Source organism: Lethenteron reissneri, chromosome 11 (genome assembly GCF_015708825.2).
Source record: "Lethenteron reissneri isolate LAM-NWPU_2019-01 chromosome 11, ASM1570882v1, whole genome shotgun sequence".
Classification (NCBI taxonomy): Eukaryota; Metazoa; Chordata; class Hyperoartia; order Petromyzontiformes; family Petromyzontidae; genus Lethenteron; species Lethenteron reissneri.
Window position 1 is genome coordinate 6,026,952 of NC_083789.1, and position 15,009 is coordinate 6,041,960.

The 15,009-nt window shown below is 49.0% G+C and overlaps 1 protein-coding gene across 3 annotated transcripts in view; it reads right to left on the minus strand.

The window, feature by feature from the left end:
- Nucleotides 1–596: 596 nt before the first annotated feature.
- LOC133341338 (CSC1-like protein 2) overlaps nucleotides 597–15,009 on the minus strand; it is a 92,233-nt gene continuing 77,820 nt past the window's right edge. For all 3 annotated transcript variants that reach the window (XM_061549879.1, XM_061549880.1, XM_061549881.1), the window contains 4 exons: nucleotides 13,861–14,028; nucleotides 12,520–12,635; nucleotides 8,802–8,867; nucleotides 597–7,690 (listed from right to left, as the gene is read on the minus strand). In XM_061549879.1, the coding sequence (XP_061405863.1) occupies nucleotides 7,433–7,690; nucleotides 8,802–8,867; nucleotides 12,520–12,635; nucleotides 13,861–14,028 (608 nt within the window). In that variant the 3' untranslated portion in view covers nucleotides 597–7,432. The remainder of the gene's footprint in view (nucleotides 7,691–8,801; nucleotides 8,868–12,519; nucleotides 12,636–13,860; nucleotides 14,029–15,009) is intronic.

Genomic DNA, 15,009 nt, shown 5'->3' on the forward strand with positions numbered 1-15,009 from the left:
CAGAGAAAAAAAACGGTCACAGATTCTAGAGGTGTAACAAAATAAACGTTGTGGTGTGATTGTAGCGGCCACCAGTGGCTGCGGGGTGAGTCACGTGGGACCCATTGCGACTGCGTCGGCTTTCGCGGCAGTGCTTGTACAGCTCTTCTCAGGCTGTTAACCGCGTGTTGTTCGGCACGACGTCCGACGTTTCGCTCCGTGTGCTTAGGAGCTTCTTCAGGAAGTGAACTGAAGAAGTTCCCTGCAAAGTGGCGTGAAATGTCGGGACATCGTGACCGAACAACACATCGTGGCGCCAGGGGGGTCAGGTACGTTAAAACTTAATTTTAGAAATGGAGCTTTCGTGACTGCAAGGATTCATACTCTAAGGTTTTTTTCGGTAAAGTCACGTAGGTAAAGAAAAGTTAATGAAAGTAATAATGGAAATAAAATAATAAATCACGACGTTTCGGAGGCAACACAAGTCCCCGTCATCAGGTGGGACCGTCACAGGTAAAATTACTGCATCAAGGTGCAGTAATTTTGATGCAGTAATTTTAGCTGTGACGGTCCCACCTGATGACGGAGACTTGTGTTGCCTCCGAAACGTCGTGATTTATTATTTTATTTTAATTCCATTATTACTATTATTAAGTTTTTAAAAAAAAATTTACCTACGTGACTTTACCGAAAAAAACCTAAGAGTACAACTTAATTTGTCAAATTCCCCGAGCTCCGATTTAAATCGGTGCCAATCAAGGGAGATGTTCACCTTTAAGGTCTTGTATGCAACCGTCCCGCCCACAGATGCTGTATTTGCACTCCACGCGAGGGCACCTTAAGACTAAAGGTCGCTTTTTTTTTACAATGTAGACCCAAGGCATGGAACACGCCGGATTGAAGCACATCGAACCCCCCCAAAAATACAAGCGACGGACGCGTTTGATGCTGCTAATCCTGCATAATGCACGGGCATAATGACTTTAAACCCCCCGCCAAACCTCCTACGCATTTCACAGGTAGTACTAATCGCATATCTGCATTTACCATAAATATGCTAAATTCCTCTTGATATGCAAATTATTTTGTCAAGGCGCCCTTCCCCCTTCCAACCCAGCTTAAATAGTCGCTCCAAGCCTGGAGTGTCATTCAGACTGTCTTCTCGACAGACCTGTTCTTCACCTGAGGACGGCTGCTTGCGTTGTGGCCGAAACGTCGTGAGAATTATTTTATTATATTTTATTATTTCCATTCTACGTGACTTTACCGAAAGAACCAAGAAGATGAATCGCCATTAAGTAAGATCCGTTACACCTCTGCGCAGAACATTGGGGCCCCACCGCGGCCGCTCTTGCATCCAGAATCACGTTTTCCCATACAGCACGATGCATTTGTACACTCTGCGGCCAATTGCAAACGGCGCCACGAGTGCTGTTGGTGTCGTCTCAACCTCCACCACCTTCTCTTACAAAGAGAACAAAGGTTTTTAGGCCACCGTATTTCAACGCAACCTAAGCCAAGGTTTCACTCACTCCAGATCTTGCAAATCACCACAGCTCGCATCCTTTCAATGTTCATCTTCTCTGTTCGGATACAAATTGAGCAGTTTAACACGTAGGCTTTCGCGACCAATATTATCCATGAGGTTTTTGGGGTTAGATTGCATGTGTCGTTAAACCCGCCAAGACCCAACACAGCCAATTAGTAAGGTTTCACAGATAGGCATGTCTGATGATTGGTAACAATTGATGGCATAATGTAGAGAGCTTCGATTCAAATGTAAAGATCTTGTGTGTGTACATGCCATACACCAGACCTCGGCACGTGCCATGACCTTCCAGGAAGCCTTCGACACTTTGAGGCTTCAGTGACCTTGCACAAGAACAATCGTGACTTTATCACTTCGTTTTGAGAGCGCAGATTCAAATGAGATTGATGAACATGGAAATGCGGATTACGGTGGGCCACATGGACTCCGGGGTTTGTAAACCCTGCCATAACCCAAATAACAATGTACATTCCTCAAAATTGCTTTAGAGAAAAAACCGTAACATGTCTTCATTTGCAGTATTACACTTACATCATGATTGTTCAGACATCTATAGCACTATTTCTTTGTGAATAGGAATTCCGTAATGAACTCCCCTCTTCATTAAATAGACAGTAATCGGTATCAATGCCATTTATTTATCCAGGAAAGCCTCACCGACTCTCAAGACCCTTTTTCAAGAGGGCCCTGGATTGTAATGTTTGGCCAATTTTATGAAGGAGGGTTTGGCTTGGTGTGGGAGGAAAGTTGTGTAACAGGAGAAAAAAACACTTGCTGTACCATGGGGTAACACTCAAAAGCTCCACACAGATATAGATTCAAGAATCCGTTGATGTACTCTCATCGCCTGGCCACCTCGCACTGTGTGTACACGCTGCACTTGCAGCTCACCGGCGTGTGAGCCGCGCTGCGGCAGTGTGCGATGACGACACCTCCTGTCGTGCAGTAGGAAAACATATGGCAAGCTGCAAATGCATTCGAATGTTCTCTTTCAGCACAAACATTGTCCAGAAGCCCAGAAACTGCAAAATGATTTGCAAAAAAAATCACCGTGGTCAGTCACTGGATTTGCTATTTTCTTTTTCATAGATAAATTCTATTGAGTAAAATGATCTTGGGAGATTCACAGGATGAACGAAAATAAATTACAGACCAGGACAGATTTTTGAACGTCGCCATTACATTGCATTCGGTGATGGCGTCACCGAAAAATAACAACATCAGGCAAGGCAAGGCAAGGGGGGTCCCACCTCAACTGGCGTTCTCTAGTGATGACTCGAGAATGCTCGTGTGGAGTGTAGCATTCCATGGTAAAGAATGGATTGGCATTGAATGGGAGATGGAGGGAGCGTGAGCCGTGGACCCCTGGCCCCTTTGGGCAGAGAAGTTGAGAGATGAAAACGGTTTCAGACGAGGGGACTGAGGCCACCGTAAATGCAAAGGAGGAGAAATCAATGCTTTGTTATTCGTGCAAGTCGTGTGATTTCTACAGATATTGCTTGGTGGTAACCCAGTGAGACATCACGGAGTAAGCTGGCAAGCGATGTGGCATAAACTAACACTGCGATGACCTCTGTAAGACTACGAAGCTTCCGAAACTGAGATGAACTCAACACGGGTAAACATCAAATGTAAAAACATGGTTAAATTGTCACATTTTACACAGGGGTTCGATTAAAATCAGTCCTAACGCAGACCCAGTCTTGTTAGCCGTTACGTGTTTAGCGTCGAAGAGTGGCGGACATTTTTTGGTTATCAGCAGCCAACCGATTTGCATAGTTTTAAACGCAAAAAAAGAAATATCGTGTTGGCAGACGGACGAATGAGTCTACATGGCCCAACCAACCAGGCCCTATTTGCAACTTTGAGACCGGAAATGAATAAAGTGCGTTTGCACCCAATTCACAGCTGATATTATTCCATGGGAAGTGGTCATTATTTCACCCAGGAAAGCTCTTTTTCACGAGCATCCTACGTGGGACGTTTGGCCAATTCCTTAAATTGAAAATGTTATGTTATTTCAATGTCAGTGGTAATCAGAATGCCTGCAGAAATCCCACACATACGTGGAGATACAAGTCAACGATCTGCACGGAAAGGCGAGTAAACTACTTGCTGTACTGCCTTCCATGGGCCACCCCACAGATCTGCAGTTGGGCATCATGCACATGATAAAATCTGCATAATTATAGCATATCATTTATTACTTAGTATTTTTATGGAACTAGTTGAAATCAATAGTATGATTGTCAAAAAATTACCTGTTATGAAAGCAACTTCATGATCTGGTTTGTGGCGTGTTTCAGGTATCTAAAATTGTATTTATTTTATTTTTACGAATGTCAATATTCTTTGGTACTCAGTCCTCAGTACAGGCATGGTTCATCATTGTTGATATGATCGACACATCAACACCCTCAACACCATCATGATCGTCGTGATCATCATCACCACAGTCTGTACAGCTCAATAGTGAATGATTGTTTATCCAATAATCCCTTGGGTAAAATTAAAACATTCCATCTGTGCCTCTACAAGACTGGATTTTGAACGTCCCAAATTCCAAGAATTTACACACACATAAGCAGCAAACATTTCCCCAATGTTTCTCTGCGCACTTTAAGATAATTTAATTAAGTTTCTTCATCAGTAGACATGTCTCTGATCCAGAGGCAAGAGAAGCACGCTTGGAAATGCAGTAATACCCCGGTTTACGTCGGAGATGTATTCCTCAAAGGTGGGACGACGAATATCGAAACGACGAGAAAGGACGGACGATGCTGTTGGCGACATGAGTGTGTGTGTTGAGACGACGCAAATCAGGTTGTGTGGTAGTAATAAAGTGACTTCGTAAAAGGGTGAAGATGTAAATCGGGGTATTACTGTTCTAGATTTGAAGCTTTCGTGACTGCAAGGATTCATACTTTTAGTTCTTTCGGTAAAGTCACGTAGGTAAAAAATGAAATTAAAATTAATATAAATAAAACAATAAAATCACGACGTTTCGGAGGCAAATCACGACGTTTCGGAGGCAAGTGTTGCCTCTGACACGTCGTGATTTTATTGTTTTATTTTTATTAATTTTAATTTAAAATTTTACCTACGTGACTTTACCAAAAGAACTAAGAGTATGTATTACTGTTCATTGTGAGACAGGTGGATGAGAGATATACACACGGGTTAAAAGACAATGTTGACTTGTTAATAAAAGACGAGTGGGCTTGGGTTTGGGACACGTTGCGAGAAGAGACGGTGGCCGGTGGTTGAGACCAACGACGAAGTGGCAGCCGATGGAACGCGACCGGGAGGACGGCCACCGTGAAGATGCAGCAACGAGATGAAGCTTGTGTGCAAGCGCCGGGGGGTGGATTTGTTGCGTCACAAGACCGTGAGGGATATTGACAGCTCGGAAAGGCCTTCATCCAGCAATCGATTGATCATGGCTATTGATGATGATGGCACGGCATAGAGAGTGTCGAAGATACATTCGAACACACCACTGCCCTATCGTGCAACTGACCTAATGAATAAATTCCTTAATTGTGCATTTTTATTTAAGTTCTATGTCAAACTGTAAACGTTTTTAAAATCATAAATAAACACCTTTAGGGCACGATTGTTTCGTACTCTTATTTCATACGATTGTTTCACTTTGACGATTGCTATTGCGAATGCACACGGCTGTCTTTGGATCTCTGACAAATTAAACGGACATTTTGCTGTTGGTGAATTCCTGGTTTAGGTGGTGGCTCAAGAGTGGCAGAAGCCCTGTTTTTATGGGCTATGCCCATCTCAAGATGGACAATTGGCTGGCAAGCCAATCTATTAACGGAACCTCCGTTCCACAAGGTGGACCCCACTGAAAACTATTTAATTGGCAAAGTGACCCAAAAACGAGATATATTTGGGCATTGATATTGGTAATCCTGTGTGGCGAGTTCAGCGATTGGTTTAGGGGGTTTTGTAGTTTCCATGAAAACACGTGACATGCCCTCGGACGGACTCATGAAGGATGGACAGACAGAACATTTCCTGGGCATAAGTGACCAAATTGGTTCCTTTAAACCAACCAGATTCTCACCGCTCACCCGCTACCGTTCCCATACTGCGCACCAGCAATTTTGTTTTAACGCATTACCTCTACTCATAACTGATTATTCTCGCAAGCGTACAGTCGGGGGACAAAAAAATACAACTGGCAGCTTTCCTTAACGTCTACTTTACTAACATTATCGCTGCTCCCAGCACCACTTCTCCCCCGACCCACGGCGGCCGTCGATCTACGAGTTACTCAACAGGGAACATCCCCCCCCCCCCATCCCCGTTGCACACGGAACGCTGCCACAGAGCCAGCGGTGCGTGCATGGCACTGCCGATCGTCGCCGGTAACCCCAATCGCCCACAACCGCAGCAGCTGGTGTGACCGCAACACGCGCCACCCACCCTCGGTGATAATAAATATTAGTCCTTCATGCGCTTGGACCGTTTTCATATTTCTTTTTTGTTTCATTCACAAAGCAAATTTTTCTCATTTTTCTCTCTCCTTCGCCGCAGTAAATACTTGTGCTGCGATCATAGCGGAAAGTCGTTTTAACACGTCGCGCTTTTAAAAATAAAGTGACGAGGGAGGTGGCAATGAATTGGGAACGAGGTCCTCATTTTTACCCGAGCACCAGGCCCCCCGTGGGATAAGCCAATCACCGACGGGTCCCAAAGGGTCAGTCGGTCGGTCTCGAAGAAGAAGCAGCCAGCGACACAGCAACATGCGAGAGGAGGCAGCCCGAGTGGGCTCTGGCTCGCTCATGGCCAGCCAAGAGGGCTACATGCATGGATCCAACTAAATAAAGTCCCCGCCCAAGACTTTAGGAGGCCGCCAATCGGCCTGGAAGTCTGGCCGTGCCATTCGCGATTGACCGAGTATTCTGACACGAGGCCGAGCGTGGATCTGGCCCCACGAGTGGAAGCTACGAGGAAAATTGCATCGAAGTCTCCGAGTGGAGGGTTGCAGTCTCCCAGGCTCAGTGTGCACCAGGTCAAGTTTTATTTTTACATCGCACTAATCTGATAACGAGCCGAATCTAATTAAGTCTTCTATTTATTCTGGACGGGCTCGTTGAGAATTACCATTGTACATTGCGAGTCTCCTTTTTTAATTAAGAATATCCGGCCCCCACAAAGGAAATGTTTTTTTAATTGTCGATAAGACTTTCTGCAAGTAATCCGGCAAGTGTGCAAAGCACGCCGTTGGTGCATGATGGCCGTACCCACGATTAGTCCCTGCACGTCTTCAAATTCAGCTGGACCTGCTATGGGTCAACTAGAAGCCACGGCGACCGATGCGTAAACTGAAAATGACCATTGCCGAAAAAGATACAGTATGCGGCAATGTCACGCCAAACCTCGCAGTGAATTACAGCAAAAATAAAACTGAAAAAAAGAGGGCCCTCCGTATTGAGGCGACGCAACAACAACACAGGGAAGGCCTTACGGCACTACCGCTTAGTGCAACGTGTTCCAGGCTGTGCAACAATCAATCTCGGGCGATCCGGCTCCTGGCTGCGAGTGAAGCGATCGCCGAGTTCACAGCCAGTGTACTTTCACCCCCCGCCGCCACCGACCTACACATCTGCGCATATTCCGTCTCCCTCACTTGCGCTCTCTCTCTCAGTCCCCTCCCGCCCCGTTCAATTCTATCTCGCGATCGCTTCCTTCTCCCGTCTCGTCGTGCGCATGGAAGCTGATGGACAAGCATGTAGGGTGGCTGCCACATTTACACCCACCCGCCCGCTCGCCCGCCAGGCCACCCTGCCACCTGCCTGCTAGCTAGCCCCGACTTTCTCAATTCACGAGTTTGGCTGACAAGCGGGTTGGTGGTCGGGCCTGCCAGGCCACTCCTCCCCAGCTCTACTGTACACCATGTTTGGGGGAGGCGACGGGCGACTGGGTCCGGTGGTGGTCGGGCTCGTCGGCACCGGAGCTGGCCGTATCTCCGCCACCTCCGCCGGGTTTTCCGTTAGTGCCGTCCGTCGGCGCGCCCTGGGGCTTGCTCTGATTGTGGTTCGGTTCGTCGTCTTTATCCATGGAGCCGTAGCTCTGGGGCGACATCACCTCGCTCTCCTCCTCCACGGCCGATGGCGCAAACAGCACCGATGCCTTGTAGGTCTGGTTTGGGGTCAGTGTCGGGGTCGGGGTCAGAGTGAGTTAGGGTAAGGATCGGAGTGAGGATGGACGGGGGGGGGGGGGTAGGATGATGAGAGCGATACAGAGAGAGAGGCGAGGCACAGAGCGAGAGGCAGTGGGCAGAAAGCATGGTGCAGAATACGTGTAGGAGAGAGTGGACAGGCCGTGGGAAAGGTGAGAGAGCAATACACACCACCCCACCCCCCCTCTGAGAGGGAACGACATGTGAAGGGCATGGACGGAAAGAGGGACGGTGATGAAGGGGTGACGGGCACCCAGAGTGGGGAGAGTGGAGTGGAGAGGCGGAGAGAGCATGGGAAGTGACAGAAATGCAGGCGCCGCAGACAGGGAAGATGAAGACGGATCGCCGGAAGCACTCTACGAATCTCCACACTTTTAAAGCGTTATTATTGAACATCGCTACGGCTTTCAAACGTGATTCATCATCGCGAAAGGAGGGCGTTTGTTCGCGATCATCTTCACGAAGCTCATCTCCTCTGCTTGTCCCTGCCAAATGGGCAACGGAATCTCCTGCAATGACTCAGGATCGCCGACCAAGATAAGCAGCCCCCAACGCTTGCTTCAGCGAATAATAAATTAAGGGACTGCGCGTTGGCAGTGGTGTACAACTACGAATCGAGAAAAATCCCATCGCGTTCATCATTAGCGCTGTCCTTTATCAGAGCCAAGAAGGGTCTGGATAAGAGCCATTGCCCAAAATATTAGCCGAGTGAAGATTACTCTTTAATTCTGCTTGGCTCCGCTATACGGCAGTGCTGATGACAACGTGTATCTACATCCAATCGTGCGTACGAGAATCAATTATTTTATAAAAAAAATACTCTGTAAGTAATTGCCTCACGTGACCCCCTGTAGCCACGAGAGACACTGCGCTCACAATCTAAAAAGAAAATACCAAAAAATATCTATTTTTGTACTGTGACCCCCCAATTCATGACAATCCATCGGATCACATGGGGGTAGTCGAACGTCAACATCCGAATGATGAGAGCCAACCGGTTTGATTGGAGAGGCACAACGACTGCGAGACGCCTCGCTGAGATATAGTGGTGGTGGGGGGGGGGGCACATACCGGAGATTGTGGTGTAGTGGGGGTTCCTCCCTCGTCATCCAGAGGGGGGCTGCCCACCATGGAGTCCTGAAGGGAGAGAGGAAAGGAAAACCCGCGAGGAGTAAAGCAAAAGACAAGCAATGACATCGTTTAAAATGTGTGTGTGTGTGTACATCATCCATCATGCGACAGCTATGTATGTGACAATTCACAGCCTGGACCACCCCCTTCAAGCGAGATGTCCCATCCCAAGGGATTTTGCAGGTGAAAGATGTAAACAAAGTATATAAATAACTAGAATAAAAAAGGTAAATGTTTTCGGTATCCATCCAAGTGGCCACTGATGTCAAAGACTACATTTGTTCACCGAGGCCAAATTCGAATTTCAAAAAATGTGTCCACCGCGCTTGGCAGTGATGGACAAGTGCAGAGCGCGACGTAACACGGGGGGGGGGGGGGGGGCTCGACTGATACCGGACGAAACCGACGTGATCAGTCGACCTCCCGCAGTGATGCGGTTCTAGAGTCTCAAAAAAGTTAAATAATACTTTGTATAAATGTATGTCTGTCGAACTTCCTTCGCAACATACATAGCCAACCGTGCTAATATCGGAGGTGTGGGGGGGAAGGACAACAAACTAAACACAAAAAGTGGCTCTTAAGAACTAAAAAACTGAAGAAGAAGTTCATAGGCCTTTGTCAATCTACGACTGCCGGGTGAACGCCTCCCTACGTTACGCTGGTTGTGGGGGCTGTTTGACCAGGCTTCACCATCACGGGGGGCAGTGCAGGGAGGTGAACCATGGGGGCGGCAGCTCGCGAGCGGTTCAGATCTCGCTCGCTACAGATGTTAGCCATGGCCAGGAGTCAAAACTCAGGTCGCCAGTTTGCCAGGTTCACAGTGCCACTGCACCACCGCTCCTCCCGGCCATTGCCTCTGTTGTATGGCACCGTTCATAATGTAGAACCTGCTTTCATTCGTTATTTACCATACACACAGAGAGCGCTCTGGGCGATGCAGCGTTCCACCACTGAGGCAACTCAACGGATTACTGCAATTGAAGGGTCAAGGCTCGATTCAAGGATTCCGTAAACATTGCCGCGAACGGTAGCACCTCCAGTGGCTCCAGAGCTCTTGTGACCCCATCGCGTACAGCATACATGGATTAACAAAACATGATTCTTACACGCACAATTAAATTCACATATCCTGACATTTAAGAATCGATATTAACGAATGGGGTGTATCGTTGGCGCAGTGGTTGATGCACTGCGCAATGATCCATCGACACGAGTTCCATTCCCGGTGTTCGGTAAGATATGAACCAGAACCCTCTTCCTCACTCCCTCCCATTCCGCCCCATCCCCCCCCCCCCTTCACCCACCCGTACTGACAAGCGTGGTGAAGTACGATCAAACAAACCACACGATCAACACAATTGTAGGGAGGCCTCCATTCAGAAGTGACAAGAGGCTTGTCGATTATTAATATTACTGTCATCGCTGTTGTTATTAAACGATGAATTGATGCAACGTTACACCGCTGCAGACCACCCGTACGTAGCGAGCGCTCGCTGCCGGCTCGGCCAATGCTGGATTTGTTTTACTAACAGCTCAAGAGTCACCCAGGGTGGCGGCAACATGAGAGGGAAAGAATGGCCGATCACAACAGATGGTGCGCGGACTTTGGCGGCGGTGGGATACTGACAGCGAGGGTCCCGTGAATTGTGCATCCTGGGAAACCGGGGATGGATCATTTCCACAATGTATTTATATTCTTATAAATTTACACAAGGTAAATGGAAACCACACACACAAAACCCTGCAAACGATTCAGGGAACTTGTAAACTCAAATTTAAACGTTTATATTTACCTTGGATAGAGCTGTCAAGACGTCCAAACGTTTTTTTATGAACAGGCTAACCGCCCTGGTCGTAGTTTTTTTTTAAAGGATATCTTTAATACAACTTAATTTCTGCAGACAAACGCATAAATCTGGCCAAGTTAGAAGTCGTGGCAGTGCAGTAGCTCACAGTGCCAACAATCAGTGGTGCATCATCAACCGAGATCGATTCTCAAAGCTCATGATGCGTGCATCAAATCGCGTATTCAACACCGGATTTATTTGCCATTTAACACATCGTCATATGCATCGGGTTCGTTACTTACATCCAACCGAAATGCAAAAAATAAAGAGTGGAATCGACACCTCGAATCGGGGCACCCAGGGCGTGCACTGCTAGCTGCACAGCACATGACTACGGCATTTTGATCGTTCCCTGAATTAATTGATCATTCCCTGAATTAATTGATCATTCCCTGAATAAAAATAAAATGACCAGGACGTTGCCAAAACTAAATTGTTGGGGGTCAGCGCTAGAGGACTTCCTTCACTTTGTGTGGCATCGGCATGAACACATTCAACAGCCGCAACAATGTCAACGTATCTTCTACGGTGGAAATCTTTTTATCTGATTTGATCTGGCGCGTGCCAAGGGGCGGACCCTGTCATACAAATTTATCTGCGCAAATTACTCATCCTACCCGCTCCTGCGAAGCGCAGATGAACACGCCATGTGTTTAGTTTGTTGTCCTTCCTCCGCACATCCCATTAGCACATTTGGCTACGCACGGTGCGAAAGAATTTCACTACACGTACCTGCACATGCAAAAACGTCAGACTGTAGTAGGATTACTTTGGGACTTCCAGAGATCACGCGTGGTGACCCGTCCGAGTAAAAGGGCGCGAGTGAACAGGATGAATTCGGTGCCCCTACTGGGTCATTCACTGGGGTGACGCGATGAGCCGTGGATATTTTGTGCGGATCGATGCAGGAGAGGGCAGTCTCGCTGCGACGACACTCGTCTTCACGTTACCAAACAGCAGAGGGCAGCCAGGTGAAACTAGTGAGCACTTATTGAGGCCAACACTGGGGCACGAGTGAGTGGTGTGGTCCCGCACTGTGGTCGGTAGAGGCCTTCATCAACCCATTGCTGACGTTTACATAGCATCTCCGATTGGCTACGTACGGTGTGAAACAAGTTCAACATACGTACGTGAGTCAATTGTCTAAGGCTAAGTCTAACCAAGGGAGGACACCTGGGAATGGTTCAGATACCACATGCCACCGATGTCCTCCGTGGGACTGGTTTCAAACCCGAGTTTGGCTCGGTTCAGAGGGCAGCGCGCAAACCGCCGCAGCGGCGAAGTATTGGCAGTGAGCAGCAATCGCCGAGAAGTCCTGATGGGGAGGTAAAGGGGCAAACGCTTCCTGAGACGGTCACAAGCTGGACATTATCGACAGCCTTGCGGCAAGGACAGATAGAAGGGAAGACGGAAAGAGGAAGGACACGGGTCAGTTTTGGTGGGACAATGCGAGCAGTTGAACCGGGCGACTCACCAACGAGGGACCGCTTGCAGGTCGCAAAAAAAATACAGACGCTGCAAATCGCTAAAATGTGGAAAGCATCTGCCACGGGCATCAACCCTCAGTTGTTTTGAGGATGCCAAAAGATGAAATGTTATGAAAACGTACATGGGGGGAGGGGGGGAGGAGGTGGTGGAGGGGCTGTATTTTGCTACTTTATTATAGAAACACTTAATCGGAAATGAGACGAGACAAGACGAAGAAAGAGTGGGCCCTCATCCCGGGGGAAGGACCGCGGTGCGACCTTTCGTCCCAGAAACCTCTGGATGAAATATCCCCCCCCCCACCCCCACCTCCCCACCCGCCCCACCTTGTAGTTGTGCACGCTCAGGTACTTGAAGTATCCGAAGAACATGCGGAAGAGGCACACGACGATGGTGAAGAGCAGCACGATGAACGTGAACACGGTGATCTCGTTCCTCGGGCCTGGGCGGGGGGCGCGGGAGGAGGACGAGTAGAAAGAAGTTCAACGACCAACAATGAACCCCGGAGCTCGCGAGATTTCCAACAGACAGCCAGCCGCCGCCGCCGCCGCCGCACCGCGTGGAAACGAAAACGACGACAGCCAGATTTGTTCATGGGAACGCCGAGCGTTGTGTGCTTATTTCCCAGGGCTCGATGCGCCGGGTAGTTTTTTCTTTCCCCCAGAGAATACAGGCAACGCGCAGGGGGTGCCAGAGAGATCGTGGCGGGGTGGTGGAAGGGGTCGGCGGGGGGGGGGGGAAAAGTGGGGGGGAGCAGAGTGGATCCCTCTGTGTTCCCACATGCATCCCCCTCTCTCCCCACAATGCACAAAAATACAATGACAAAGGTCCCCCGTATAGCCTTAATGGACTTTTGGGGCAAGTGCTGTTAGCGTGTACCTATAAAGGCCGGCACGGCGCAGGAGAAGGTGGGTGGCTAGCAACAAAGCCCACTGCGTTTGTCTCCCAATGGCAAAGTTCACACACCGAAGCAGGTCACTCATTTGAGGCTCAAGTCGAGAAATAGGGGAGGGCCCAGGACTGCTTCAGATAATCAACACTGATGGTAGCCATGGGCAGAAATCGAGACTTGGGTCACCAGGTTCGTTTCTCAGTACGCTAACCACTGTGCCACCGGTCCCCACACGTTCACATGTGCACGCGCACACACACATACACACACAAGGAAAATCCCTCTTCTTATTAGTGACAAGTGCCCTCGTATCACCCTATACCACAGGGCTCCTCCTACCCCCACTGGGAGGCTACAGGGCCTAAAGAGGAAGGGAGTAAGAATCTAGGCGAGGCAGGTTTTGGGAGCCAAGTAAAGGGAAAGTGCTTAGAAAGGTCTAGTTGTTGAATCGGTGAATGAACAAATGAAAATCGTCAACTATAATAACCAAGTGGCCACCGATTGAAGCACCAGTGCGTATTTGTATTATTATTTTTTACTTCTGAAAGTGACGCCTGTAGAGATTCAGCGCACATGCTCACCGTGCGATATTCGTGGTCATGGGGGGAATGGTGGCGAGGTGGCTCGCTAAAGCGATGAGAAACGAAGCATCGTTTCACCACCCCCACCAGCCCCAGATATCACGTCGTCCTCACATCGCCAACCATCGGCACAGACGCGGCGGCGTGCGCGACAAGCGGTTCCCCCCCCCCCCCCCCCCCGAGCGGTCTCTCACCGAGGCGCACGACGGAGTAGAAGAGCAGCCAGAAGATGCAGAGGATGGGCGCGGCGACCACCTGGTTGATGGCCGAGCAGTGGATCTTGCGGTTGAGCTTGGAGGGGATGTACGCATAGTAGAGGTTGTAGCGGTCCACCATGTGCTTGAGGAGCACGTAGATCACGCCTGGAGCGGGAAGGGAACAAATTATTTCGCAGAAGAGTAAAGGGTTTCGTCCAACTGGGATGAGACGATCCACTTGGTGCATTTGAGAACACAGTTTAATCACAGGCGGTCGAGACCCGGATTTGAACCCAAGTTCTCAGCGCAGCCACCTTGGTGCTACGGCTTGGTGTCAAATCCCCCCTGAGTCGAACGGGCCACCCCAGCTACTGTTACAAGGCGTCATTATCATCAACAGCCGCGGAGCGGAGGGAACAAATTATTTTACAGAGGCGGAAAAGTCTCGTCAAAATCTGAATTATCTGTGCGCGGATTTTAATTGCCACGGTTAGCCGAGCAGTACGGGCTCAATCACGGTAGCTGAGTGCAGGCCCAAAGAATTCCAAGTGGCCGGCAACAAACAGCAGAGTTGATGGTGTTATAGATAAGAGCTAATACGTTTGTTGAATGCAGCGCGATTACATGAACTTTGGGAAGACAGATGATGGGAAGGGAATTCACCATCGCAAGACATGGACGGATGGGCGACGACGGGGGGAGGACTTCATCTATCAGCGGATTGGCCATGAACGTTTAATAACACTGTGTGGTACAGGACACCCCCCCCCCCGCCCTCCCCCCAGCATATATATAAAAGAGCCCCACTGGAAGAGATCTCAAAAGCAGTTCCATGAGATCTCCTGGCGTGGGACGTTCTCCAACACGACGGGGCACAGCGTGGCTTCGGGCGAGAGTTCTACGAGCACACTTCGTCTTATGACGTGACGCTGATAGAGCGTTTTGGGGGGGGGGGGGGAAACGACGTGAAAAAGATGCAGCAAGAAGAGAGGCCATGGGGGGAATCGCGCCTTTGCTTCTGTGGCATCTGCCAAAAGTTCGTTGGGATCTTCGAGTCCCGCCCAAAGACATTTCTCTTTCAGAAGGTATCTTCAATATCAATTCAGAGCCACTTCTTACCCAACCCCACGCACCCCCATTGTAATT